The sequence below is a fragment of the Phyllobates terribilis genome, unplaced genomic scaffold (genome assembly GCF_046119375.1).
Source record: "Phyllobates terribilis strain yellow unplaced genomic scaffold, ASM4611937v1 Scaffold_12__6_contigs__length_324123572, whole genome shotgun sequence".
NCBI classification, from domain to species: Eukaryota; Metazoa; Chordata; class Amphibia; order Anura; family Dendrobatidae; genus Phyllobates; species Phyllobates terribilis.
Window position 1 is genome coordinate 7,776,545 of NW_027362772.1, and position 27,977 is coordinate 7,804,521.

The 27,977-nt window shown below is 43.6% G+C and overlaps 1 protein-coding gene across 2 annotated transcripts; it reads right to left on the reverse strand.

Moving 5' to 3' along the window:
* Window positions 1-61: 61 nt before the first annotated feature.
* LOC141171877 (uncharacterized) lies at window positions 62-27,977 on the reverse strand. 2 transcript variants are annotated; one of them, XM_073655512.1, is made up of 7 exons: window positions 27,885-27,977; window positions 10,532-10,712; window positions 10,223-10,402; window positions 10,025-10,148; window positions 9,844-9,941; window positions 9,555-9,645; window positions 62-2,254 (listed from the first exon to the last, which is right to left on the reverse strand). In XM_073655512.1, the coding sequence occupies exons 2-7, from the start codon at window positions 10,607-10,609 to the stop codon at window positions 645-647; spliced, it is 2,181 nt and encodes a 726-aa protein (XP_073511613.1). In that variant the 5' UTR covers window positions 10,610-10,712; window positions 27,885-27,977; the 3' UTR covers window positions 62-644. The 2 variants fall into 2 exon arrangements, with proteins under 2 accessions (XP_073511613.1, XP_073511614.1); XM_073655513.1 differs by having other exon boundaries at window positions 10,532-10,709; window positions 27,885-27,951.

Here is a 27,977-nt window from a genome sequence, read left to right on the forward strand (position 1 = left end):
TGATCTGATGCAGGAGTACAAGAAACAAGCAAAAATCAGTTGTTACTGAATGAGGACCAAGTTTTGTAGTGCAATTTCTGTAATTGATTATAATTTGCAATAGTGTTTAGACAGGTTTTAGTTATTTGAATTGTTGCTAGGTTTTCTCTAAATAAATATCAGAAAATTGGCATAACAAGATATTCTGCATCTGTATATTTACAAAAATAATAATGTTTCAAAGTACTGAAACTTTTATCATTAATATATGTAGCAGTAAAAGGAAAACTCATTGTCCAATTTGAATTCAGGAGGTCAAACTCGTTAAGAAATAGCTCAGTTCATAGAAAACCTGACATTTTTTGAAAATATGTAAAACAGTGTTAAAGGATCTGAAAGGTCCTTGAGCTAGTCGGGTGGAAGGTTCTTTAGCTGCTCAGTCAGGACGTACAGCCTCTGTACAGGTCCCGGTACCTTCCTGCTCTGTATCAATCAATTAGATAAGTGTGGAACTGGAGAAGAGAGTAGTTCTCTCACTGATCAGGAAGGACACGGTCTCATTGTTCTAAGTCACAGGAAGCTACCTCCAGTTTATAGGATGCACTCACTTATTAGCAAGATTTTTTCTTGCTAAAAGTGTGTTTTTTCAAGTAAAATTTTCCACATTAAGGACATAAAAAAGGCTTCTGCCCTATGTGACTTCTCTGATGTCTATCAAGATGCGATTTCTGATTAAAACATTTCCCACATTCTGAACATGAAAAAGGCTTCTCCCCTGTGTGAATTCTCTGGTGCTTAACAAGATTTGTTTTCCATGTAAAACATTTCCCACATTCTGAACATGAAAAAGGCCTCTCTCCTGTGTGAGTTCTCTGGTGCCTAATAAGATTTGATTTCCCTGTAAAACATTTCCCACATTCTGAACATGAAAAAGGCTTTTCCCCTGTGTGAGTTCTCTGATGTGTAACAAGATCTAATTTCCGGTTAAAACATTTCCCACATTCTGAACAGGAAAAAGCCTTCTCCCCTGTGTGAGTGCTCTGGTGTGTAACAAGAACTAATTTGTGGTTAAAACATTTCCCACATTCTGAACACGAAAAAGGCTTCTCCCCCGTGTGAGTTCTCTGGTGACTAAGAAGATTTGATTTCTTGTTAAAATATTTCCCACATTCTGAACAAGAAAAAGGCTTCTCCCCTGTGTGAGTTATCTTATGTCCAACAAGAGCTGATTTCTTGTTAAAACATTTCCCACATTCTGAACAGGAAAAAGGCTTCTCTCCTGTGTGAGTTCTCTGATGTGTAACAAGATCTGTTTTCTGGTTAAAACATTTCCCACATTCTGAACAGGAAAAAGGCATCTTCCCTGTGTGAGTTCTTTGGTGTATAACAAGATTCCATTTCCGGTTAAAACATTTCCCACATTCTGAACAGGAAAAAGCCTTCTCCCCTGTGTGAGTTCTCTGGTGACTTAGATGATCTAATTTCTTGTTAAAACATTTCCCACATTCTGAACAGGAAAAAGGCTTCTCCCCTGTGTGAGTTCTCTGGTGTGTAACAAGAGCTGATTTCTTGTTAAAACATTTCCCACATTCTGAACAGGAAAAAGGCTTCTCTCCTGTGTGAGTTCTCTGATGTATAACAAGAGCTGATTTCTGGTTAAAACATTTCCCACATTCTGAACATGAAAAAGGCTTCTCCCCTGTGTGAGTTCGAAGATGTGTAACAAGAGATGATCTCACTGTAAAACATTTCCCACATTCTGAACAGGAAAAAGGCTTCTCCCCTGTGTGAATTCTCTGGTGACTAAGAAGATTTGATTTATCATTAAAACATTTCCCACATTCTGAACATGAAAAAGGCTTCTCCCCTGTGTGAGTTCTCTGGTGCTTAACAAGATCTGAATTCTTTGTAAAACATTTCATACACTTGGAACAAGAAAATCTATTCTTTGCCGTGTGAATTTTTTGATGCTTAAGAAAAAACTTTTTGAGTGTAAAACTATTTCCATATTCTGACTGTGAAAATGGCTTCTTAGCTTTGAGAGCCATTAGTTTTTTAATGCTTATTTTGTGACTTTGATTTTCCTTAGTAGTCGGTAATGAATTACAAGATAGGACCTGTTTCAAAAGATCAGATGACACATCTTTGTTGTGAAGGGATGATGGTATATCTGGAGAAATGGCATTCCCATTAATTGTATCCTGTGTGATTTCAAACTCATCTGATTTGAAAATTGAAGATGTCAGCTGTCCCTCTGATCTCCTGGTAGAGTCATCTGATAAGTAAAAAAAAATACTATATTTGAATAAAATATACTTGAAATTTATATTTTTGAACATTTCTACTTAAAATGCTGGTACAAATGGCAAGTTCTATAAAAAATATTGAATTATTCACCAAGACAATGACAGTTCACAGTCTAATAGAAAACCTTATAGCATGAACCAGTAGAGCGTGGTGCTCAACTGTTTGTTCATTCTGACTCCCAAATATTACATATGCAAAAATGCTACCAATAAAAATTTCTACTCATCTCACAAAAACAAGCCCTCACTCAGGTCCATAATTTGTCAATGGAAAAACAAAAGGTTTCCACATCATTAGTGGCTCAAAGGCTCTTGGAAATATTGAAAATTCTCTCTTCTCTCCTGTCATAAAAATTAAGAAAACATTTTCTCCGCTCCCCCAAGCCGTTCTTTCCTCTTCCCTTATCGACCAATAATCCACTAATTAGCACGCACAGGCGGAGTAGCTTGTAGGCAGATGCCAGTACCCAGAGAGATGGCAAACCCAATTAACAGAGACCTGCAATAAATTTACATCTAGCTAAGGAAGATTTAGCGATGCCGACATGAAATATGGAATATATAAAGTTCCATAAGTCCGATAATAATGGGACCCATATTTTTAGGGTCAGCCAAGGAACAATATGCATAATTTTCCATAGCGGTACGCCCCCCCGGGGAGCGGTGACGCAAAAGTACAAAATAACAGACCGGAGCTAGGTCAATTGTGGTCTCTAAAGAGAGGTAAATTCATAATGGAAAATATGGTATCACTTTCAGGCTTCTGCGATCAACAAGCGTTAAGTGATCATCAGAGCCAGCTATTTTAGTAAAAATGTGAAGGCTGGAGCCCAGCCCACGTGATGTCATCCCAGGGGGTGTGTGGGCAGGTCTCCACCTTCGACATAAAAGACCCCACTGAGGATGGGTCAGTGTTAATTGCCGGGGGGTATAGAGACCATAAGCTAAGGATCACGTTCGATAATGGTCAAATCAAAGTGAATTACATAAAATACTGATTGAAATAGTGGACATAATTCACACTAGTGGTCACCACTGATACAGATAATTAGTATAAGTTAGGAAGGGTTTGTAGAAGGGAAAAGGTGTGTGAATAAAATATAACTTTTATTAATATAATTAAAAAACTCTTATTTTGTGAATTATTGAATAAATATTCATACATCAAATTATGTATATAGGGCCACTGCTGTGTATTTTTATGCAGTGCTAGCCCACAAATTACTTATTTCAATTGTGAGGACACAAAAATAAATTATCCACAGCCAATGTCCCTATAATTATTGGCTGGGTATTATGAATTATGTGTCCCAGGTATTCCAACACTCTCCGTCATAATGTTAGATAATAACATATATAAAGTGCCGTGGAAATATGTGAGATAATAGTTAATTTTCCACCAGTGAGCCTAAGTGACTACTTATATACTCTGCATTATTAATAAATGCCGATATTAAAGATGAGCTATTTCCCTGCAATCTCACTATTATAGCTGGCATGAAAACAGCTATATAGCTGGATTTATATCTCTGGGCCAAGCACTAGTCTAATATGGGTGGTCTATGCGGTTAATACCGCTGTTCTGTCAAGTCATACCCATAATTGTAAGGGTGCTCATTTAATCCCACAGCATGTACATTCTTGCTGTGTGCGGGTAGTCTGCTAGCAATTACTATAATATATTGCAGAGATTAAAGATGTCAATGTATATCATTTGCTTCACGTGTCTAATTCTTCCAAAATCTCTAATGTCCTCAATTCAACAAGTTCAGTATAATTAAGGATTTGCACCTATTTGGAAGAAAGTTAATTTTTAAAAAACTATACTCAGACCAATCAAGTAGGGGTACTATTTCTCAGGAAGTAGAACCTACACCAAGTTTATTGAGCCAAGAATTGAGGACATTAGAGATTTTGGAAGAATTAGACACAGAGAATCAAGCAGGTGAATCAGAGAGTGAAAACAGATTATGCCCTCAATGGAAAAAGAAGATCCTTAAGCCCAAATCCACCAATATGCCGACATTACAGACCTGCCCTGCAGTGAAAGTCTTTGTTGACTTGGTTACGAAGGACATTTTAGCTTTGCCAGATGGAGATTCTCAATCATTTGCTGCTTCTGGAGATAGACGAACAATCGATGAACTCAAACAAATTGAGGACGTCGTCTTCAAGTCCAGTGACAAAGGTGGCAACATCGTCATCTGGCCGCAGGATAAATATATCCAAGAAGCCAAGAGACAACTCACCAACAAAGACTGTTATAGATCACTTTGGAGTGATCCCACTGACCAGTTCCTGGAAGAATACACTAATTTAATAACCCAGGGATTTGACAGTGGAGCTATCACGAAACGTGAGAGGGACTTCCTGACGGTTAAACATCCAAGAGTAGCAACATTTTATATGCTACCCAAGGTCCATAAAGACCTTGGAAATCCACCAGGAAGACCCATTGTCTCGGGTATAGGTAACCTGACTGAAAAAGTCAATCAGTGGATAGATCAGGAATTGAGAGGATATGTTTATGATCTTCCCTCCTACACCAGAGACACTATGCAAGTTCTACAAGAACTTGAGGGCAGTAAACTTGATCAGCAAGAACTACTTGTGACATGTGATGTCGAAAGTTTATACACTTGTATACATCAGGACAGTGGGTGCAGGGCCGTTGATTTTTATCTATCTAGAAATCACAACCTTGACCCAACACGAAAAGGTTTCATTCTCTCTCTTTTGAGGTTCATTCTGAAAAGAAATTACTTTGTTTTTGACGGACGCTTCTACCAACAAATGCGGGGAACCGCAATGGGTGCGGCGGTCGCACCGACTTTCGCAAATTTATATCTAGGATGGTGGGAAGAGGAGTTCGTCTTTGCGGAGAATATGTCTATCTATGTAGATCAGATTGTAATATACAAACGCTACATAGATGACATCCTTATCATTTGGAGGGGCACAGCAGATACCCTAATTAATTTTGTTAACATCCTTAACGACAATCAACTCAACTTGAAGTTAACTCTCTCTTTCCATAGGGATCATATTCCATTTCTGGATATCATGATATATAGAGATCTGGATAACAGGATTCAAACAGACCTATATAGGAAGGAAACTGCCACAAATGGTATCCTGGATGCTAGAAGTGCACATGCACCATCAACCATCAAAGCTATTCCCAAGGGGGAATTCTTGCGGTTACGCCGCAACTGTTCCACCTTTGAAGGGTTCAAATTGAGAGCAGTGGAACTGAGGAAGAGACTTTTCGAAAGAAATTACTCTAAACAATCAATCAAAAGGGCATATAATATTGCCTTAAGGACGGAGAGGAAGGACCTTTTAATCCCGAAGACTCGAAATCAAGACGAAACGTTGAGATTTATAACCGAATACCATCAAGATTGGCAAATCATGATTAATATCTTTAATAAACATTGGGGGATTTTAAAATCGGATAGAGATCTTGATCGATATCTCACACCAAAGGCCTCAATAGGATATCGGAAAACTACATCTATCTCTAACCTTTTGGTCTCGAGTCATTTTAAACGCAATAATAGAACTGTAAATGTAAGGGATCCGGGCTTCTTCCCCTGTAAACTATGCAAGGCCTGTCAAATTTTGACCCCTATGAAATCCTTTAGGGATGCTTTTGGAAAAAACTTTACCATACACCAACACTTAAATTGCTCTTCGGTTGGAGTGATTTATTGTTTGGAGTGCACATGTGGACTCAGATATGTAGGTAAGACAACCAGAGATCTGAGGACACGCATCAGAGAAAATATTAGGAGTATCATTAACTTTGATAAGGACGAACAAATATGTAGAGAAAGACAAAAAATTTTCGTTCCTACCCCCATCGCTAAACATTTCAAACATGCACATGACTTAAGATGGAAAGATCTGAAAGGATGGGCAATTTTTCAACATAAGTTGGACATTAGGGGTGGAGATTTGGACCAATTCTTGTTAAAAATGGAAAGCCAGTGGATATTCCGTTTAAATACGGTTAATCCACATGGATTGAACAAAAATTTCAATTTTGGTTGTTTTTTATGATGTTTCTCTATACTCTGTACAGTAACTTTTTGACTTGTCTCTGGCTTTGGGGTTGTTAGCTGTGCATTTCCAAGTGATTTTTTCCTGCTTTATAATGTATTGATTTATGTCTATTTGCCCTCTGAAAATATTGATGCATCTGGTTTTCTTTCCCAGATGTATCAGTTGAAATATAGAGAATCCAATATACTTATACCTCTACTCTCTACACTATCCCATCAATTTTCCTCATTTTGTATTTGAGGTGCGGGAATGAGGGGTTTAGCTTTATCCACATTCACTGGGGAGTGAACTATCATAGATAATATGAGAAGAGAATTAGAGGTTTGCAATAAAGATCCCCCTTAAATGCAATTGATGTTCAATATGTACAAGATTTCTTCAATCTGATAGATCTATACATATAATAATACTTTATGGTATTATTATTCTAATGCGTAGCCTTTCAGGTATATTATCAGCCAACCTAATAGTATGGGACAAAACGGGAATTTAACCATTATCTTTATAATTTCTGGTATTTTTAAAATTTCATTTGGAGTTATTTAATTACATGTCTCTGCCAATACAGGTATGTGGACTCTCTGATTGGCTGATAGACCTGTCAATCTTGACAGGAGGTATAAGAATCCTGAGAAGGCGGCCGATCCCGCCCTTAGAAAAAGCCGGTAATTACGGCGAAACGCGCGTCAGGGACGTTCATTCTTATAATCTATATGTGGTGACACATCCCAGGATCCACACACCACTCTCTGTCACTTTAATTTTTACTCTGCCGGCTTAATACATAAAGCGGTAGTGACCGCGTGCAGGCTATCTGCACGCGATCTGAATGAGAACGCTGTCGGGGAGATAAGAGGCTCTGCTCTCCACGTGCTCTAGCCAGCAATACAAACCGGCAGCTAACTGCACGACTTGCATAATCAATCATTTCTATCCGGCCGGCTTAACATATGAAGCGGCAGTGATAGCGTGCAGATTATCTGCACGAGGTCTTAGTGTGAGCGCTGCGGGGGAGACAGTGTGTTCTGACCCCCACTTGAAGCCAATGATATACATCGACATCTTTAATCTCTGCAATATATTATAGTAATTGCCAGCAGACTACCCACACACAGCAAGAATGTACATGCTGTGGGATTAAATGAGCACCCTTACAATTATGGGTATGACTTGACAGAACAGCGGTATTAACCGCATAGACCACCCATATTAGACTAGTGCTTGGCCCAGAGATATAAATCCAGCTATATAGCTGTTTTCATGCCAGCTATAATAGTGAGATTGCAGGGAAATAGCTCATCTTTAATATCGGCATTTATTAATAATGCAGAGTATATAAGTAGTCACTTAGGCTCACTGGTGGAAAATTAACTATTATCTCACATATTTCCACGGCACTTTATATATGTTATTATCTAACATTATGACGGAGAGTGTTGGAATACCTGGGACACATAATTCATAATACCCAGCCAATAATTATAGGGACATTGGCTGTGGATAATTTATTTTTGTGTCCTCACAATTGAAATAAGTAATTTGTGGGCTAGCACTGCATAAAAATACACAGCAGTGGCCCTATATACATAATTTGATGTATGAATATTTATTCACCAATAATTCACAAAGTAAGAGTTTTTTAATTATATTAATAAAAGTTATATTTTATTCACACACCTTTTCCCTTCTACAAACCCTTCCTAACTTATACTCAAATCAAAGTGAGGCGCCCCCCCTCCAGCTATACTTAATCATCTCTGAGACCTTATAATAAGTTCTTTAATCCTTATTTTGTGTAACTGCATATGTATTGAATTGTCTCCTTTTGTAAAACCTTTTGTATATTTTTCCTAAACTCTGCCTCTCTTTTGGATTAAATATAAAATTTAATAATCCTGTTTCTTTTGTTCTGTGATTGTTCCCTCCTCCGAAGCCATACGCTATCAGAACGCAGGCGTCCGACCAGGCTTGTATTATATTTCAAATTGGGTTGGTAGTGGCAGCAAATAATAATAAGCTATCTAGAGCAAGAATGTGAACGGACACTGAAAATGGTGAGATTGTTCCATTATTATGTGTAAAGTGTGAACTCTCATGTTAAACCACTGATTGTCTTATACGGTTCATGTTTGGTGATGCTCTTAGTATCCGCTCCATTATTATCTGCCATGATCTCGTTTGGTGTGCAGGTGGGCTGTACTTAGTTACTATCCCATATAATCCTTGGCATGAATGAGGATAGATTTGTCTTGGGTAGTGACACTTTTCTACCATTCGCAGGCACCATTTTGACTTATGGTCCATGTGACTTTTTAGTACCCATTTAGATTTTGTTATGCATTTACTTATTAAAGGTTACGTTTTAACCTCTTTAACACTATTTTGCTTTGCCTTGTCAAATGTAAAGCATCACACCCTACTAAAGCTCATGCATAATGCCGGATGCTGCCAGATACAGCCTTGCTCTCTGCTGGTTAAGTTCTCTGTGTTCAGCTCCCGTGTTCTGTTTTTCTTCTTAGTTTCTTCTTGTGACCTCGGCCCGTTTACTGTCTACTCTTGTGTCTTCTGATTTTGTATTTTCTCTGCCCTCCTGGTTCTGATCCGGCTACCTGACTATTCTTCTTCCCATCTCACTCAACAAAACAGCAGGCAACACTGTTGTTATTGTACAGAAATTCACACTTGGCCCTCACTGCACATTTAATGTTGTCGATCTTAAAAGCGAGGTTTGGTCATAAAGACTGGACCTGGTCTTGTAGGGACCATATGAGCACATTCAGCATCACAGAAGGGAGAGAAGGTAGATTCATCCAATAAGATATCAGGGATCTAGGAAGCCAACAGCATCATCACCCTCCGCTTTCTCTCAGACCCATCATATTTTTCTTCAAGCGATTTTCTAACTTGTCAGCACTTTCTACGTACGCTGTCATTTGGATTGGTAGTTTGCAGATCTGGTCAGGTAAGAGTCAGGATCTTCTAATTTCAGTTGGTAAGTGGATTCTCCAGGTTGTAAGTTCTAAGGGGTTTCAACGCCCAAAGTCATTTGTACAGTTTTGGATGGAGGAGAATGTTTTGGTCTAGATGCAAAATGGTGATCAGACGATTGTGATAAAGCCGGACTACACCACAGATAAAGCAGCCACAGCTGATGACTGAGAAGAATCTGTGACTTCTCTGTATTTAGTGGTTACTACTCACCTGGGCGGTCATATGTAGGAATCTCCTCTTTACACTGCTCATCACCCCTCACACATGTCTCTGTAGTATTAATATGGGTCAGATCTTCACCCTGAAACAAATATTGTACAAGTCAAAGACAGATGGAGAAGTCCCATCTATGATCAGCACTAATCCTGCTATCTCCACTGTTCTCATTATACAAGTATAAAACATATAATACTGGTGGATAAAACAAGACTGAACACAAGACCTTCACAGCCGTCTACACATCATAGGGGAGATCTCATGACACCTTCTCTCCATCTACCTGATGATCCTGAGGAACATTGGGATCTTCTTGTTTACAGTCCTGTGGAAGAAGAGGACGGGGATATCTCTCTGGTGCCGTCTTCTTACTGGATAGATCTGGAGGAAACACATACAGGGACTGAATTCATTCTTTACATACAGATAATTATAGGCCGTGTGTATTTAGTCCTGTCAATTACCTGGTGATGTGAGGGGCTGGGGAACCTCCATCATGACGTCCTTGTACAGATCTTTGTGTCCTTCTAAATACTCCCACTCCTCCATGGAGAAATAGACAGCGACATCCTGACACCTTATAGGAACCTGACACATACAATGATATAGTCATCCCCCAGATCCCTTCACAGCGATACTGTATAATGTCCCAGCAGTGTCACCTCTCCAGTCAGCAGCTCAATCATCTTGTAGCTGAGTTCTAGGATCTTCTGGTCATTGATGTCCTCATGTATCAGGTGGTGAGGTGGAAGCTCCGTGATTGGGCTTAGGGGTCTTCCCCATCCCTCAGACACAGGGTCCTGACAGCGCTCACTAGAGGTCTTCTTCACTACTATGTAATCCTAGTTATGGAGAGACACATTAATAAATCTCACTACAGACATTTCCAGAGTCCTCACCTCTCCAGTTCGGACCATCTGTTATTCCCATAGATAAGAATTATGTAATGTGACGTTATCAAAATCTCTCACCTCTCCAGTAAGCCGGAAGAGGATCTCTAGGGTGAGGTGTAATATTTTCTCAGCCATCTTGTCTCTGTCCATATTCATCTTTGATAGGTAAATCAGGAAAATTCTCTTATATAGAAGATATTCACCGAGAGGATCCGATATTGTAGAGACCAGAATGATCTAGTTTTCTTCTTTACATCTACTAATAAAACCTATATATTTTAGGCCACAGACAACAAGCAATTTCTTCCTCGGAATCTGCAGCTGAATACCTTTCTCATAGACTCATCTTCCTTATTGCTAATTCTCATCTCATTTACCAACACTGGAATTAGCAATACTGCAGGAGATATTCATTACTCGTGACATGAGAAATAACTACTTCATGATGAGGACCAAATCTTCATCTTCTACTATGGCTGTATAAACATATATGGCCAGAGCCCGTCTATATGTTTCTCGTCTTCACCAGACTGTCATCTTCTATCACGTTAGATCTCAGGTCTGATTCACACACAGAAGTTTGAGGCATTTATAAAAGTTTGTTTGTAAGAACACCAAGACAGGGGTTACTTGATACCAATGTCTCTATGTACAGTGTTTTATGGGGTTTATTTCTGGCCTTAGGCTTTCCTATATATTACAAGAAAAATCCATAAAAATAGAATTAGACTTACCGGTAATTTGGTTTATAATAACCCACCATGACAGCACACCGGAGGATGTAACCCCACCCTAATAGGGACAGGAAACATGAAGAGGTGAAATAGCCCCTCACACATCCTCCCTCCAGTGTTATTATAAAGGACCACAAGAGAATGAATGCTTCAAATTATATTTTATTCTCACTGATATGATCATGTAAGAAATAATAAGCAAAAGGGAGGGAATTACTCGTGCTGTCGTGGTGGGTTATTAGAAACCAAATTACAGGTAAGTCTAATTCTATTTTCTCTAATAACCCCCCACGACAGCACACTGGAGGTATACCCAAGATATATTTAGGGAGGGACAATAGCCTGGAGGCAAAGGCTAAATCTCTTCTAATGGACACTAGGTCCAATCTGTAGTGTCTGGAGAAGGTATGGAGTGAGGACCAGGTAGCAGCTCTGCAAATCTGCTCGATGGAGGCGTTGGCTTTCTCAGCCCAGGAGACAGATACCACTTTTCTAGAGTGAGCTTTGAGCTTCTCTGGAGGTGAAAGGTTTTGGATCTGGTAAGTTTCAATAACTGCTTTCTTAACCCAGTTGGCGATTGTAGATTTAGACGCTTTCTTCCCCTTATTTTGGCCTTGAGAATGGACAAATAGATTTTTGTCTCTTCTCCCTTCTTGTGTTTCCTGAAGATAATGCAGGACTATCCTTTGAACATCCAGAGTCTGGAACTCTTCTCTCTCGGATTGTCACAGAAGGATGGGAGAATTATATCCTGAGATCTGTGGAAGTATGAGACTACTTTAGATAGAAATGATCAGTCCAGACGAAAAATGAGACGATCTTCTAGGACCTTTAGAAGATCGCGAATCTTAGAAACTCCCGATAAGTTGGATGAATCGGGACGTGGTAATATGCATCTTGGAGATCGATCGTAGCCATGACATAATCTTGTCCTATCAGAGGAACTGTTGATTTGATCGATTCTATCTTGAACCTTATGTAAAGTATGTGTTGATTCAGAGGTTTCAGATTGATTGTGATCCGATGGGATCCCCCCATTTTTTTTTTATCAAGAAGAGTTTGGAGTAGTGTCCTCTGCATCTCTCCTTTGTTGGAACTAGAGAGATCACCTCTGAAGATAGTAGTTCTCCCATACAAGCTATTAAAGTGGCTTGTAGCTCCGGAGAGGAGAGCCGTGTTGTTTTCACTCTCCGTGGAGGATAGGAGGAGAGCTCTATTTTTACCCCAGAATCGACCGATCTTAGGATCCACAGGTCATAGTAACATAGTAACATAGTTTGTAAAGCCGAATAAAGACTTGCGTCCATCAAGTTTGACCTGTTAGTTCTGTAATTGCTAAAGTTGATCCAGAGGAGGGCAAAAACCCCAAATGATTTGGCCAATCTTCACCTGAGGAAAAATTCCCTCCCGACTCTGAAACCAGCAGTCAGAATAAATCCCTGTATCAACCTACTATTTTATTCTATTTTTAAGTATATGCTGAAATCTGCCTGGTATCTAGAAATGCATCCAGTCCCCGCTTGAACTGGTGTAGTGAATCTGACATTACCGTCTCTTCACTCAGTGAATTCCATATTCTCACTGCTCTTACCGTAAAGAACCCCTTCCTATGCTGGTGCTGAAACCTTTTCTCTTCCAGTCTTAGTGAATGCCCTCTTGTTACCGTAATATTCCTCCTTTTGAACAAATCCCTGGCAAGGTCTCTATACTGTCCCCTAACATATTTGTACACATTTATTATGTCCCCCCTCAACCTTCTCTTTTCCAGACTGAATAGTCCTAGTTTTGCCAACCTCTCTGGGTATTGCAGTCCCTCCATTCCCTTTATTAATATTGTTGCCCTCCTTTGTACTTTTTCAAGCTCGTTTATATCCTTTCTATATATTCGGGCCCATAACTGAGCACAGTATTCCAAGTGTGGTCTGACCAGTGCTTTGTACAGTGGAAGAACAATGTTCTCATACTTTGCAGCTATACCTCTTCTGATACATCCCATTACCCTGTTTGCCCTTACAGCAGCGGCCTGACTTTGGGCACTCCAATTTAGTTTGCTATCAATCAAGATGCCCAAGTCCTTCTCCATCTCTGAATTCCCCAATGATTTCCCATTCAGTGAGTACTGGTGACTTCCATTTTTCCTTCCCATATGTATGACCTTACATTTCTCCTCGTTAAACCTCATTTGCCATTTAATGATCCACCTACCCAGCTTATCCAAATCCCTCTGTAGGTCTGCACTGTCCTCTTTAGTATTAATTGTTTTACATAACTTTGTGTCATCTGCAAAAATTGATATTTTACTATTTATCCCGTTGACTATGTCGTTAATAAAGATATTAAATAACATTGGGCCTAGTACAGACCCCTGTGGTACCCCACTAGTGACTCTTACCCAATCTGAGTATATTCCATTTATAACCACCCTCTGCCTTCTATCCTTTAGCCAGTTAGCTACCCACTTGCAGACATTTTCCCCCAGCCCCATCATTCTCATTTTGTATACCAACCTATTATGTGGCACGCTATCGAATGCTTTTGAGAAGTCGAGATACACGACATCCACTGGTTCCCCCTGATCTACTCGAGAGCTAACCTCCTCGTAGAAGTCAATCAGGTTTGTTTGGCAGGAGAGATTCCTCATGAATCCATGTTGGTTCGGGATTAAAAGATTATTAGCATCAAGATGCTCCGTAATTGCCTCTTTAATGAAGCTTTCAAAAATTTTGCCCACAACGGACGTCAGACTCACCGGCCGATAGTTTCCGGCGTCACTTTTCGCTCCCTTTTTGAATATTGGCACTACATTCACCTGTCGCCAATCAAGTGGCACAGACCCAGTCTCAACAGAGTCCTTAAATATAAGATATAACGGTCTATCACATTACTTAGTTCCCTTAGTACCCGTGGGTGTATGCCATCAGGTCCTGGTGATTTGTTTATTTTAATGTTACTGAGGCGTTTCTGTACCTCAACTTGGGTTAGATTTGTCATACTTAGTGTAGGATTAAGCTTGTCACTTCTCATTTCTCCTGTTAGTTCTATTTCCTTTGTGAAAGTTGTCGAAAAAAAATTATTTAATAGATTAGCTTTATCCTCATCTTTCTCTATGATTTTGCCTTCCTCACTTTTTATCGGTCCAATATTATCCGATTTAATCCTTTTACTATTTATATACGTAAAGAACAGTTTGGGATTTGATCTACTTTCCCTAGCAATACGTCTCTCTGTTTCCTCCTTCGCTATTTTTATTTGTTTTTTACAGGTTATCGTTTTTTCCTTGTAACACATTAGTGCCTCCTTACTGTTTTCCTGTTTTAATCTCTTGAATGCCTCTTTTTTGCTATTTAACGCCCCTTTTACGTTCTTGTTCAACCATATTGGTTTCCTCTTATTTCTGGCCCTTTTATTCCCATACGGTATATACCTCTCGCACTGAGTATTCAGAATTCTTTTGAAGGTTTCCCATTTACTATTCGTATTCCTTTGATTAAGAACTTTGTCCCAGTCAATAAGTTGAAGGCTTTCTTTCAGCTGCTCAAACTTCGCCCTACTAAAGTTTAATGTTTTTGTTGTTCCCTTATTGATAACCCTACTGAAGGGCATTTTGAAGTTGATAATATTATGGTCGCTATTACCTAGGTGCCCCCCTATCTGTACCTCAGTTATTCTATCAGGCCTATTAGTCAATATTAAGTCCAACACGGCCTTCCCTCTCGTTGGTTCCTGCACTAGTTGGGAGAGATAATTATCCTTAATATTTGTCAAGAACCTTTTTCCTTTCTGAGATCTACAGGTTTCTGTTTCCCAGTCAATATCCGGGTAGTTGAAGTCCCCCATAACAATCACTTCATTATGTTTTGCTACTTTGTCTATTTGTCCTAATAGCAGATTCTCATTCTCCTCTGTTTTATTTGGTGGCTTATAGCAGACCCCCAGTAATATTTTATTATTATTTTTTGCCCCCTCTATCTCTACCCACATGGACTCGACCCCCTCTTCTCCCTCTCCTATATCTTCCCTTAGTCTGGGGTTTAGACATGACTTTACATATAAGCAGACTCCTCCGCCTTTCCCCTGTTTCCGGTCCCTTCTAAATAAACTATAATCTAATAAATTTACCGCCCAGTCGTAGCTATCGTCTAGCCAAGTCTCTGTTATACCTACGATGTCATACTTCTCCTCCGATATAAGAGCCCGCAGCTCATCCGCCTTATTGGTCAGGCTTCTTGCGTTGGTCAGCATGCAAGATAAAACTTTGGGGTTATTTAGCATCCTATTCTTCTTTAACGATCTAACTGTACTATCCCCACCCCCCTCTCCACCCTCATTATATTCACTTCTCCCCTTCCCCCTTGCTTGCCTCACATCCCACCTATTTCCTTGGTTCCCCCCCATCTCTAGTTTAAAAACTCCTCCAACCTATTAGCCATCTTCTTCCCCAGCACCGCTGCACCCTCCCCATTGAGGTGCAGCCCGTCCCTACGGTAGAGCCTGTAGCCGACCGCGAAGTCGGCCCAGTTCCCCATGAACCCAAACCCTTCTGCCTTGCACCAACTCTTTAGCCACTTATTCACCTCCCTAACCTCCCGTTGGCGCTCCTGTGTGGCTCGCAGGATTGGTAGTATTTCTGAGAAAACTACCTTGGAGGTCCTTGCCCTAAGCTTCCTACCTAGGTCCCTGAAATCATTTTTAAGGACCCTCCATCTACCACTCACTTTGTCATTGGTGCCGATGTGGACCATGACCGCTGGGTCTTTGCCAGCCCCACCCAGTAACCTGTCAACCCGATCCGCGATGTGCCGGACTCGAGCGCCAGGGAGGCAGCACACCATTCGGCGATCACGGTCTTTGTGACAGATTGCCCTGTCTGTCCCCCTAATAATAGAGTCACCCACTACCAGAACCTGTCTTGCCTGCCCTACACTTCCCCCCTCCCCCTCATTACTGGAGCATACACTCCCCCGGCGGTCAGAGGATCTGTCGTGCTCCAATAATGCCGGTTCTGAACCAGCCTTCCTATACTTCTTCCCTCTATCCCTCCTAACTGTTATCCAGCTCCCTGCCTGTTCAGCCTGCACTTCCCCTCTATGCTCCACCCCCAGTATTGACCCATTGAGTGTCTGCTCGGTGAGCAGCAAACTCCGTTCCATGTTGTTGATGCTCCTCAGTACCGCTATCTGAGCACTTAGATCCAGAATTTGGGCTTCCAAGTGCACGATATGCTCACATCTCTCGCAGCAGTATGGATCCTCGAGCGGTTGCTCACGGAATGCATACATTGCGCAAGATGTACACTGCACGGCTCCGGCCAACATGGACGTCATTCTAAATATGGGGATCCAGTCAGTATATATATACACAAGTACAAAACACAATTATTTATATATAGGTGTATGGACGGGGATCAATTAGGGATGTGCAAGTGTATCAATTAGATATCGGCGGGGGATCAGTTAAGTATGGACGGGGGATCAATTAAGTATCAAGTATGGACGGGGGAATCAGATAAGTAGGTCAGGTGGATTAATTAATTAAAAAGTAAAGTAAAGAATGAAACACAGTCAGCAATTCAGTCCCAAGTCCCCCCCCAAAACTCCCCGAATCCAAAGCCACCGAAAAACAAGTCACACACCCACCCCCGCCCGCACCCACGCCCCGGACACACGCAGCTCGCCCACACCCGCAAACTAAGAGACCCAAAGAGCCTTCCCTTTTCTCTCCCTTTCCAGCAACGCACCCTTCACCTCAATGCACCTCCAAAGGACTTGATGCTCAACCAGCTGCCCCTTATAAACCCTTAATTATGACCCCTTCCCCTTAATTAACCCCTTGTGAGTAAATCTACACCTCAGGATTTTAGTGCAATGTAGTTAACCCTTAAATACACAGGTAGTAAACTAAGAAACTAAAACTGTAGTGAGAAAATAGATTTTAAAAAGCCCAATAAATCTAAACAGGTAGAAAAGCACTCAGCAGGTCACAATGCAGCACTCACCGCAATTCACACAGGTATTTTCTGCAGGATTCCCAATACCTCTTCACTGAAAAACAAGTCACACACTCACTCTCGTTCGCACCCACGCTCCGGACACACGCAGCTCGCCCACACTCGCAAACCAAGAGACCCAAAGAGTTCCCTTTTCCCTTTCCAGCAATGCACCCTTCACCTCAATGCACCTCCAAAAAAAAAAAGGTCTGAAGAGATCTTCCGCCCCGCCACTGGGGAAGAAAGCTCGAAATGCAGCCCCCGATTATCTTGGCGTCATCGTTTGTTCTGACGCTGGTTCTGGGAAAGAAAAATATTCCTCCCTTTGGGTAGCTCCACCGACCTGACTTCCCTTTCCTACTATATTGAGGAGTTTTTTCCTGGGGAGGTCAAAAGGGTCCTCTTTTTGAGCTAAGTTATGGGAGGGATTTCTTTTTATCCAAAGCTTTTTCAAGTAAATCATCTAGGGCTGGCCCAAACATGTATTTTCTTTTAAAGGGAATGGAGTATAATTTCATTTTTGATGTGACATCCCCACTCCAGGATTTCAACCACAGGGAGCTCTCACAGAATTGGGATAGCCCAGATGCCCTTGCTGCTACTCTTTCTGACTCTGCGGAGGCATCCGCCAGGAGTCCTGTAGCTTTGTGGAGGAGTGGCAAAGATGCCAGAATGTCTTCTCTGGGAGTGCCTGAGGCCAGGTGTTCCTCCAGCTGACTTGACAAACAAGACATCGATCGGGCAACACATGGAGATGGCATTTGTGTTCAATAGTGTTGCAGAGGTTTCCCATGACTTCCTCAATAGCCCCTCCATTTTGTGTTCCAACAGGTATTTTAGCTGGGAGGAATCCTCAAATGGCAAGGTTGTTTTCTTTGCCACCCACGCAATCTGGATGTGAACCTTTGGAATTTCTGACCAGCATTCTGCTGTTTCGTCATCAACCAGAAACCTATCCCCTAGGTCTGCAGGGGAATTCAGCCTTTTTTCAGGGGAATCCCATTCTTCTAGAAACCAGATCCCGAATACTTTGGTGAATAGTAAAAACAAATTTTTTTCCTAGAGCGTACACCTCCAAACATTTCCTCCTGCACTGTTTGGGAAACCTTTTCTTCCTCCACCTCCATAGTATTCCTTACTGCCATAAGGAGTTCTTCCATGCTATCCACTGAGAAATAATATTTTTTCCATTGGGATTCCTCAGGGCCTGGACTCAGCTCGCCCTCTTCTGGAGGTTCTTCTGAGATATCTCATCCAGAGGATCCTCGTCCCCTTCTTCTAGCAGGCTGATCTTTCTTTTCTTTGCAGCCGAGAGTGGACGCAGTGTCTTGGCTGGGTGAGTGTGTACGGTGGGAAAATGAGGCAAAGGAGGATTTGATTTCCTGGCGCACTATACCCTTTATCTCTTTCATTAAGGAAGGCTGTTCCTTCCTGATGATTTTCTATGTACATTCCTGACATAACGGCTTCTTATGGGAGGAAGACAATCTGTTTGAACAAATTGGACATCTGCAGATGTCTTAGTTCTGTCTCCAGTAGCAGATTCCTTGTCCCCCTATAAGAGACAGAAGGAACAGGGGCTATAATATCCATTACCTGCATTCTGGAGATGGACTGCCAGTGCCATACTTACAGGGACTGGAATGGTGCTGGGCTCCACAGATGCTGAGTGGGAAGACTCTAACCCATCCAGAACAGACACAGTTTGTCCTACCTCAGGCGTCTTCCTATCCAGGGCTCCTTTATGGGCGATCAGATGCAGCGCCCTCCCTCTCATCTGGGGGGGCTCCTCCCCATGTAGTCCAGGTGAAGGTACAGGCGTTCACCGGCGGTCATCTGCCACCATTCTCTATATGCTGATGCGTTCCACCGTGGAAAGCAAATCCGCCGGAAGTGACTTCATCATCCCACCACCCGACATTCGACGTCACTTCCGGTGCAGAGATCGTGCGCACCCCACATGGACTGTGGGACTCCCTGGAGCGGAGTCTCCAGTGTCTCACTCTGCTTGCTGTAGAGAGGAAGGGAGGAGGAGATGGACGCAGCACAACGAGGAGGAACCCCTTCATTCCTGATAGGGACAGGAAAAAACACTGGAGGGAGGATGTGGTAAGGGCTATTTAACCTTTTCATGTTTCCTGTCCCTATTAGGGTGGGGTTACATCCTCCGGTGTGCTGTCGTGGGGAGTTATTAGAGAAAAAGCAAATATTAAAATGTTTCAAAAGAAAATTGGCAACAACAAATTCTTGTAATAAGAAAAAAACATGCAAAAAGCACAAGACACATTTTGTTACTTAACATATTAAACATTTGTTTTAAAAGAAATTAACTCTTTTGGGCACCAGAACAGGTGTACAACGCAGGGATGGGACAGGTACGGCTGCTACACCAACCCTGGCAGTCTAACCAGTTGTTGCTGTCAAAAGCAAACATGGCATCTAAGAAAATTTGACAGAGTTCGGCTCAATGCCCCTCATCCCCTAAGTACTCAATAGTATGAGGCTTCCTAGTTACTGCAAACAGACTTGGTGGTGGGGTCGGCTTACTCCTGTCCCCACATTGCACCTTCCAGGTCATCCCCCCAGTACCATCACTCTCATTCCCTTCTTTTGAGGTCCACACCATCAGGCTCTTCCATCCCCTCTCCCTCAGAGTAGAGGTCGTATACCATCCCCCAGGCTCACCCATGCAGTTTCTTGACCATTTTTCTGCCTGGCTGCCGCACTTCATGTCCTCAGATTTACCAACCCTTATCCTGGGAGACTTCAACATCCCCATAAACAGCCCCACCTCCTCATTCGCATCCCAGTTTCTATCTTTAATCACTTCTCTTGGCCTCTCACAGCTTTCAACCTCTGAGACACACAAATATGGAAACACCCTTGATCTGGTCTTTGTCCGGCTTAGTTCAATCCCCCACCTAAATAACTCCCCTCTTCCCCTCTCTGATCATAACATTCTCTCCTTCACGCTCACAAATCCTCGTCCGCCCCAGCACACTCCTACCTATCACAGATTCAGAAATCTACAAGCAATCAACCCTCATACACTTACAGACGCCCTTCATTCATCACTGTCCCCAATCTCCTCTTTTTCCTGTCCTGATCTGGCAGTAAACCACTACAATGACACACTCAGAAGCACACTGGACCAAGTAGCGCCCCTCACCCTCAGAACCTCTAAACACAGAGTAAAACAGCCCTGGTTCACACCGCAAACCCGATTTCTCCAGCGTTGTTCTAGAAGTGCCGAACGCCTTTGGAGGAAAACTCGCACACTAGAAAACTTTATCCACTACAAATTTATGTTAAAAACCTATAACTCTGCCCTTCACCTCGACAAACAGACCTACTTCACCACCCTGATCTCCTCACTATCCAACAACCCCAAAAAACTCCGATATCTTTTACTCCCTCCTCAATCCTACAGCGCAGGCCCCCATCACGTACATTGGTGCCGAGGACTTGGCCTCCTACTTCACAGAGAAAATAGACACCATCCGTCAGGAAATCAGCTCCCAGCCCCCAAGTGCCGCGACTCCCATCCCTCCCCACATCCCCTCTGGATCACTCTCCACATTGGACCCAGTCACAGAAGACGAAGTCTCTAGGCTCCGCTTTTCTTCTCATCCCACTACATGCACCACTGACCCCATCCCCTCACATCTACTCCAGTCTCTTTCTTCAGTCGTCACTACTCACCTAACCAAAATCTTCAACCTCTCCCTCTCTTCTGGTATCTTCCCCTCCTCCTTCAAACACTCCATCATTACTCCATTATTAAAAAAGCCCTCTCTTGACCCTTCCTGCACAAACAACTACAGACCAGTCTCCAATCTTCCCTTCATCTCTAAACTCTTGGAGCGCCTGGTCTACTCCCGCCTTACCAGTTACCTCTCCACAATCTCTCCTCTAGACCCATCACAGTCCGGCTTCCGCCCCCTACATTCTACAGAAACTGCACTCATCAAAGTAACCAATGACCTTCTGACAGCAAAACGTAATGGTGACCACTCTCTGCTTATTCTTCTTGACCTCTCTGCAGCCTTTGACACCGTTGACCACCACCTCCTACTCTCTATGCTCCACTCAATCGGCATAAAGGACACTGCTCTCTCCTGGTTCTCCTCCTACCTATCTGACCGCTCTTTCAGTGTATCGTTCGCAGGCTCCACTTCTTCCCCCCTTTCTCTCACTATTGGGGTTCCGCAGGGTTCAGTCCTTGGCCCTCTTCTCTTCTCTCTCTTTACACAGCCCCAATTGGACAGACCATCAGCAAATTTGGTTTTCAGTACCATCTTTATGCTGATGACACACAACTATACACCTCATCCCCTGACCTTACCCCCGCTGTACTACAGAACACCAGTGACTGTCTGACCACAGTTTCTAACATCATGTCCGCTCTCTACCTGAAACTCAACCTTTCCAAAACTGAACTTCTTCTGCTCCCACCGTCTACTCACCTCTCTAAATCTGACATCTCTCTCTCCGTGTGTGGCACCACAATAATGCCGAGCCAGCAGGCGCATTGTCTGGGCGTTGTGTTTGACACCAATCTCTCCTTCACCTTCCACATACAATCTCTTGCCCACACTTGTCGCTTGCACCTGAAGAACATCTCTAGAATCCGCCCCTTTTTCACCTTGGAAACAAAAAAACCCTCACTGTTGCCCTGATCCACTCCCACCTTGACTACTGTAACTCTCTATTAATTGGCCTCCCCCTCACTCGACTTTCCCCCCTCCAGTCCATCCTTAATGCTGCAGCCAGGGTCATCTATTTAGGCACATCAGGGGCTCTCCAAACGCAACAAGGTGTCCGCTAACAAATTGAATGGAAAATCGGCTCAAATTGTTAGCGGACACCATGTTGCGTTTGGAGAGCCCCTGATGTGCCTAAACAGTGGAGCTCCCCCACAAGTGACCCCATTTTGGAAACTAGACCCCCCAAGGCACCTATCTAGATGCATAGTGAGCACTTGGAACCCTCAGGTGCTTCACAAATTGATTCATAAAAATGAAAAAGTGGAAAAAAAAACTTTTTCATTTTTACAAATCAATTTGTGAAGCACCTAGGGGTTCCAAGTTCTCACTATGCATCTAGATAGGTGCCTTGGGGGGTCTAGTTTCCAAAATGGGGTCACTTGTGGGGGAGCTCCACTGTTTAGGCACATCAGGGATTCTCCAAACGCAACATGGTGTCCGCTAACAATTTGAGCCGATTTTCCATTCAATTAGTTAGCAGACACCATGTCGCGTTTGGAGAGCCCCTGATGTGCCTAAACAGTGGAGCTCCCCCACAAGTGACCCCATTTTGGAAACTATACCCCTCAAGGATTTTATTAAGGGGTATAGCGAACATTTTGAACCCAGAGGTACGACACAGAATTTGATAACATTAGGTCATCATATTGAATAAGTTGTCATTACTCTTGAGCGCAAGTGCTCGCTACTTGAGTTTGCATCGGGTACTCAGGTATGCACCATGTATCACGGGTGCTCAAGTGAAATGCTCGAGTCCCCGCCCGCATGTTTCACGGTTATCGCTCGTGCATGGCAGGCAATCCCCGCGAGGTTTTTTTGGCCGCGAAGCATATGGGGTGGAGACTCGAGCACCCGCGATACTCAGTGCATACCCGAGCACCCGATGCAAACTCAAGTAGCGAGCACTTGCGCTCAACACTAGTCGCCATATCGTCATCTTTTTTTTTTTTTTTTTTTTTTTACATTGGAAAAAAAAAACAACCCCAACCCTAACATTAGCACAAACCCAACCCCAGCCCTAGCGTTTATTTTTTACGCCGTTCCTCATGCGGTATAAGTGATGAGATTACTTTATTCTTCGGGTCAGTGCGATTACAGCGATACCAGAATCATATCGGGTTTTTATGATTGACAGCTGTCACACACTAAAAGACACATATTTTGTAAAATCTAGTTTTTGCATCGCCATATTTTGGCAGACAGAGTCATGTGACAGCTTGTTTTTTGCGGGATGAGTTGACGTTTTTATTGGTGCCATTTTCAGGCACGTGACATTTTTTGATCGCTTTCTATTCCTATTTTTGGGAGACAGAATAAACAAAAACCAACAATTCAGGAATTGTGTTTTTTTACATTTTTTTATTCTGATCCGGGTGTGGTAAAATTGATAAGGCAGCTTTATTTTTCAGGTCAGTACGTTTACAGCGGCACCACATTTATATAGTTTTTCTATGTTTTGGCGCTTTTACACAGTAAAAGCTGTTTTAAAGAAAAAATTATTTTTTTGCATCGCTTTATTCTGAGAGCTTTAACTTTTTGATTTTTCGGATGATGGAGCTGTATGGCGGCTTGTTTTTTGGGGACGAGATGACGTTTTCAGCGGTACCATTTTTATTTATATTCGTCTTTTTGATCGCGTGTTATTCCATTTTTTGTTTGGCGGTATGATGATAAAGCATTGTTTTTTGCTTTGTTTTTTTTTACCGTGTTCACTGAAGGGGTTAACTAGTAGAACAGTTTTCTAGGTCAGGTCATTACGGACACGGCGATACCATCCCTGTGCCATGCAGGCTATCAGCGCTGGACAGGGAGAAGATTGTTTGGAGATGCACTGCGCATGTCCAAACAATCTTCCTGCTGTCTGGTGACCCAGATGTTGTCATGACGACATCGGGTCGTCATGGCAACACCCGGGAAGCCTTTGCAGACAGCGCTGGAAGCCGGAAGAGGAGGTGAGTATCGGCGATCACCTCCCCTTGCCTCCGCAATGCTGCGATCGACTTCGATCGCAGCATTGCGGGGGTTAATGTGCTGGGAGCGGTGCAGGACCGCTCCCTGCACATAGTATCGGGTGTCAGCTGTGACAATCAGCTGACACCCGGCGGCGATCGCGCCCGCACAGCCTGTGTGCGCGCGCGATCGCCATGACGTACTAATACGGGTCAGGCTCTTAAAGCCCAGGGCACTGATGCGTATTAGTACGTCATGGGCTTTAAAGGGGTTAAATTGCTTGTTCTCACGTTCTGACCCACAAAGCTCTCCACAGTGTAGCACCCCTTTACATCTCTTCCCTCATTTCTGTTTATCGGCCTACCCGTTCTCTACACTCCACAAGCAACTTTCGACTAACATCTGCACTAATCCGTACCTCCCACTCCTGGCTCCAAGACTTCTCCCGAGCTGCACCTATTCTTTGAAATGCTCTACCCCAAGAAATTAGGATGAATCACAACTTACACAGTTTTAGGCGCTCCCTAAAAACACACCTGTTTAGGGCAGCCTAACACCTTCCCTAATCGAAGTCCTTTTATCTTCTTATAGCCCATCCCTTATTTCTCTATGCATAACTCTCCACCGAACCAAAAAGCACTACAGATACTGGCTGGTGATGAGCTCATGCAGCCTTTATCTATCCCGCATCCCTTCAAGATGGCTGGACCATCCTTGTAAATAAGCCATTGTACTTTGTGTCACCCCCACCTCATTGTAGATTGCAAGCTCTTATGAGCAGGGTCGTCATTTTTGCTGTAATTATTGTATTATCTTTAGCTATGTTACTTATGACTGTTGTATACGAACCTGTGAATTGTTAAGCGCTGCGGAATATGTTGGCGCTATATAAATAAAGATTATTATAATTACAGTGCATCACCTGAGCAATCAGAGGCATGTATGCTGTATGATCGCACTGAGGAGATTTGTTTAACCCCTTAGTGACGGATCCAATTTTGACCTTAATGACCAAGCTAAATTTTACAATTCTGACCAGTGTCACTTTATGAGGCTGATCCAACTTTGATGTAATGTCCTTAAAACAAGTCAAAATGAGGCTCAGTATTGTGTGTGGCCTCCATGTGCCAGTATGACCTCCCTACAACGCCTGGGCATGCTCCTGATGAGGTTGCGGATGGTCTCCTGTGGGATCTCCTCCCAGACTGGACTAAAGCATCCGCCAACTCCTGGACAGTCTGTGGTGCAACGTGACGTTGGTGGATGGAGCGAGACATGATGTCCCAGATGTGCTCAATCGGATTCAGGTCTGCGGAACGGGCGGGACAGTCCATAGCTTCAATGCCTTCATCTTGCAGGAACTGCTGACACACTCCAGCCACATGAGGTCTGGCATTGTCCTGCATTAGGAGGAACACAGGGCCAACCGCACCAGCATATGGTCTCACAAGGGGTCTGAGGATCTCATCTTGGTACCTAATGGCAGTCAGGCTACGTCTGGCGAGCACATGGAGGGCTGTGCGGCCCTCCAAAGAAATGCCACCCCACACCATTACTGACCCACTGCCAAACCGGTCATGCTGAAGGATGTTGCAGGCAGCAGATCGCTCTCCACGGCGTCTCCAGACTCTGTTACGTCTGTCACATGTGCTCAGTGTGAACCTGCTTTCATCTGTGAAGAGCACAGGGCGCCAGTGGCGACTTTGCCAATCCTGGTGTTCTGTGGCAAATGCCAAGCGTCCTGCACGGTGTTGGGCTGTGAGCACAACCCCTATCTGTGGACGTCGGGACCTCATACCACCCTCATGGAGTCGGTTTCTAACCGTTTGTGCAGACACATGCACATTTGTGGCCTGCTGGAGGTCATTTTGCAGGGCTCTGGCAGTGCTCCTCCTGTTCCTCCTTGCACAAAGGCGGAGGCAGCGGTCCTGCTGCTGGGTTGTTGCCCTCCTACGGCCCCCTCCACGTCTCCTGGTGTACTGGCCTGTCTCCTGGTAGCCCCTCCAGCCTCTGGACACTACGCTGACAGACACAGCAAATCTTCTTGCCACAGCTCGCATTGATGTGCCATCCTGGATGAGCTGCACTACCTGAGTAACTTCTGTGGGTTGTAGAGTCCATCTCATGCCACCACGAGTGTGAAAGCACAACCAACATTCAAAAGTGACGAAAACATCAGCCAGAAAGCATTGGTACTGAGATGTGGTCTGTGGTCCCCACCTGCAGAACCACTGCATACATACATACTGCATAAGGGGCATAATTGGGGCATCACTGTGTGGGGGCAACATACATCCTGCATAAGGGGCATAATGGGGCATTACACTGTGTGGGGGAATCATACATACTGCATAAGGGGCATAATGGGGGCATCACACTGTGTGGGGGCAAGATACATCCAAAAAAGGGGCATAATGGAGGCATTACACTGTGTGGGGGGTCATCATACATCCTGCATAAGGGGCATAATGGGGGCAGTACACTGTGTGGGGGGCATCATACATCCTGCATAAGGGGCATAATGGGGGCATTACACTGTGTGGGGGCATCATACATCTTGCATAATGGGGGCATTACACTGTGTGGGGGCATCATACATCCTGCATAAGGGGTATAATGGGGGTATTACACTGTGTGGGGGAATCATACATCCTGCATATGGGGCATAATGGGGGTATTACACTGTGTGGGGGCACCATACATCCTGCATAAGGGGCATAATGGGGGCATTACACTGTGTGGGGGGCATCATACATACTGCATAAGGGGCATTACACTGTGTGGGGGGCATCATACATACTGCATAAGGGGCATTACACTGTGTGGGGGGCATCATACATACTGCATAAGGGGCATTACACTGTGTGGGGGGCATCATACATACTGCATAAGGGGAATTACACTGTGTGGGGGGCATCATACATACTGCATAAGGGGCATAATGGGGGCATTACACTGTGTGGGGGGCATCATACATACTGCATAAGGGGCATTACACTGTGTGGGGGCATCATACATCCTGCATAAGGGGCATAATGGAGGCATTACACTGTGTGGGGGCATCATACATCCTGCATAAGGGACATAATGGGGGCATTACACTGTGTGGGGGCATCATACATCCTGCATAAGGGGCATTACACTGTGTGGGGGCATCATACATCCTGCATAAGGGGCATAATGGAGGCATTACACTGTGTGGGGGCATCATACATCCTGCATAAGGGACATAATGGGGGCATTACACTGTGTGGGGGCATCATACATCCTGCATAAGGGGCATTACACTGTGTGGGGGCATCATACATCCTGCATAAGGGGCATAATGGGGGCACTACACTGTGTGGGGGCATCATACATCCTGCATAAGGGACATAATGGGGGCATTACACTGTGTGGGAGCATCATACATCCTGCATAAGGGGTATAATGGGGGCATTACACTGTGTGGGGGCATCATACATCCTGCATAAGGGGTATAATGGGGGCATTACACTGTGGGGGGCATCATACATCCTGCATAAGGGGTATAATGGGGGCATTACACTGTGGGGGGCATCATACATCCTGCATAAGGGGTATAATGGGGGCATTACACTGGGGGGGGCATCATACATCCTGCATAAGGGGCATAATGGGGGCATTACACTGTGTGGGGGCCATCATACATACTGCATAAGGGGCATAATGGGGGCATTACACTGTGGGGGCATCATACATCCTGCATAAGGGGCATAATGGGGGCATTACACTGTGGGGGCATCATACATCCTGCATAAGGGGCATAATGGGGGCATTACACTGTGGGGGTCCTGTACTCTGAGAACAATACGTTTCCTCCCTTCCTGTCTCCATAGTTGGGTCGTATGTATCTATTACAGGAAACAGAACAGAAACCTTATGATTCTTATAAAAGGGCAACACAAGACCCCAAAAGAGCCTCCGTGCTGAAGGGGTTAATGCCCCCTGCGCCCAGTAATGGGGTCTCCACATACCTCCACCTGCAGAGCCGCCACCACATATATGGCTGTTGTGTGCGCACAGGACCTGTGATGAGGTCACAGGAGGGGAGGAGTCAGGGGTCACAT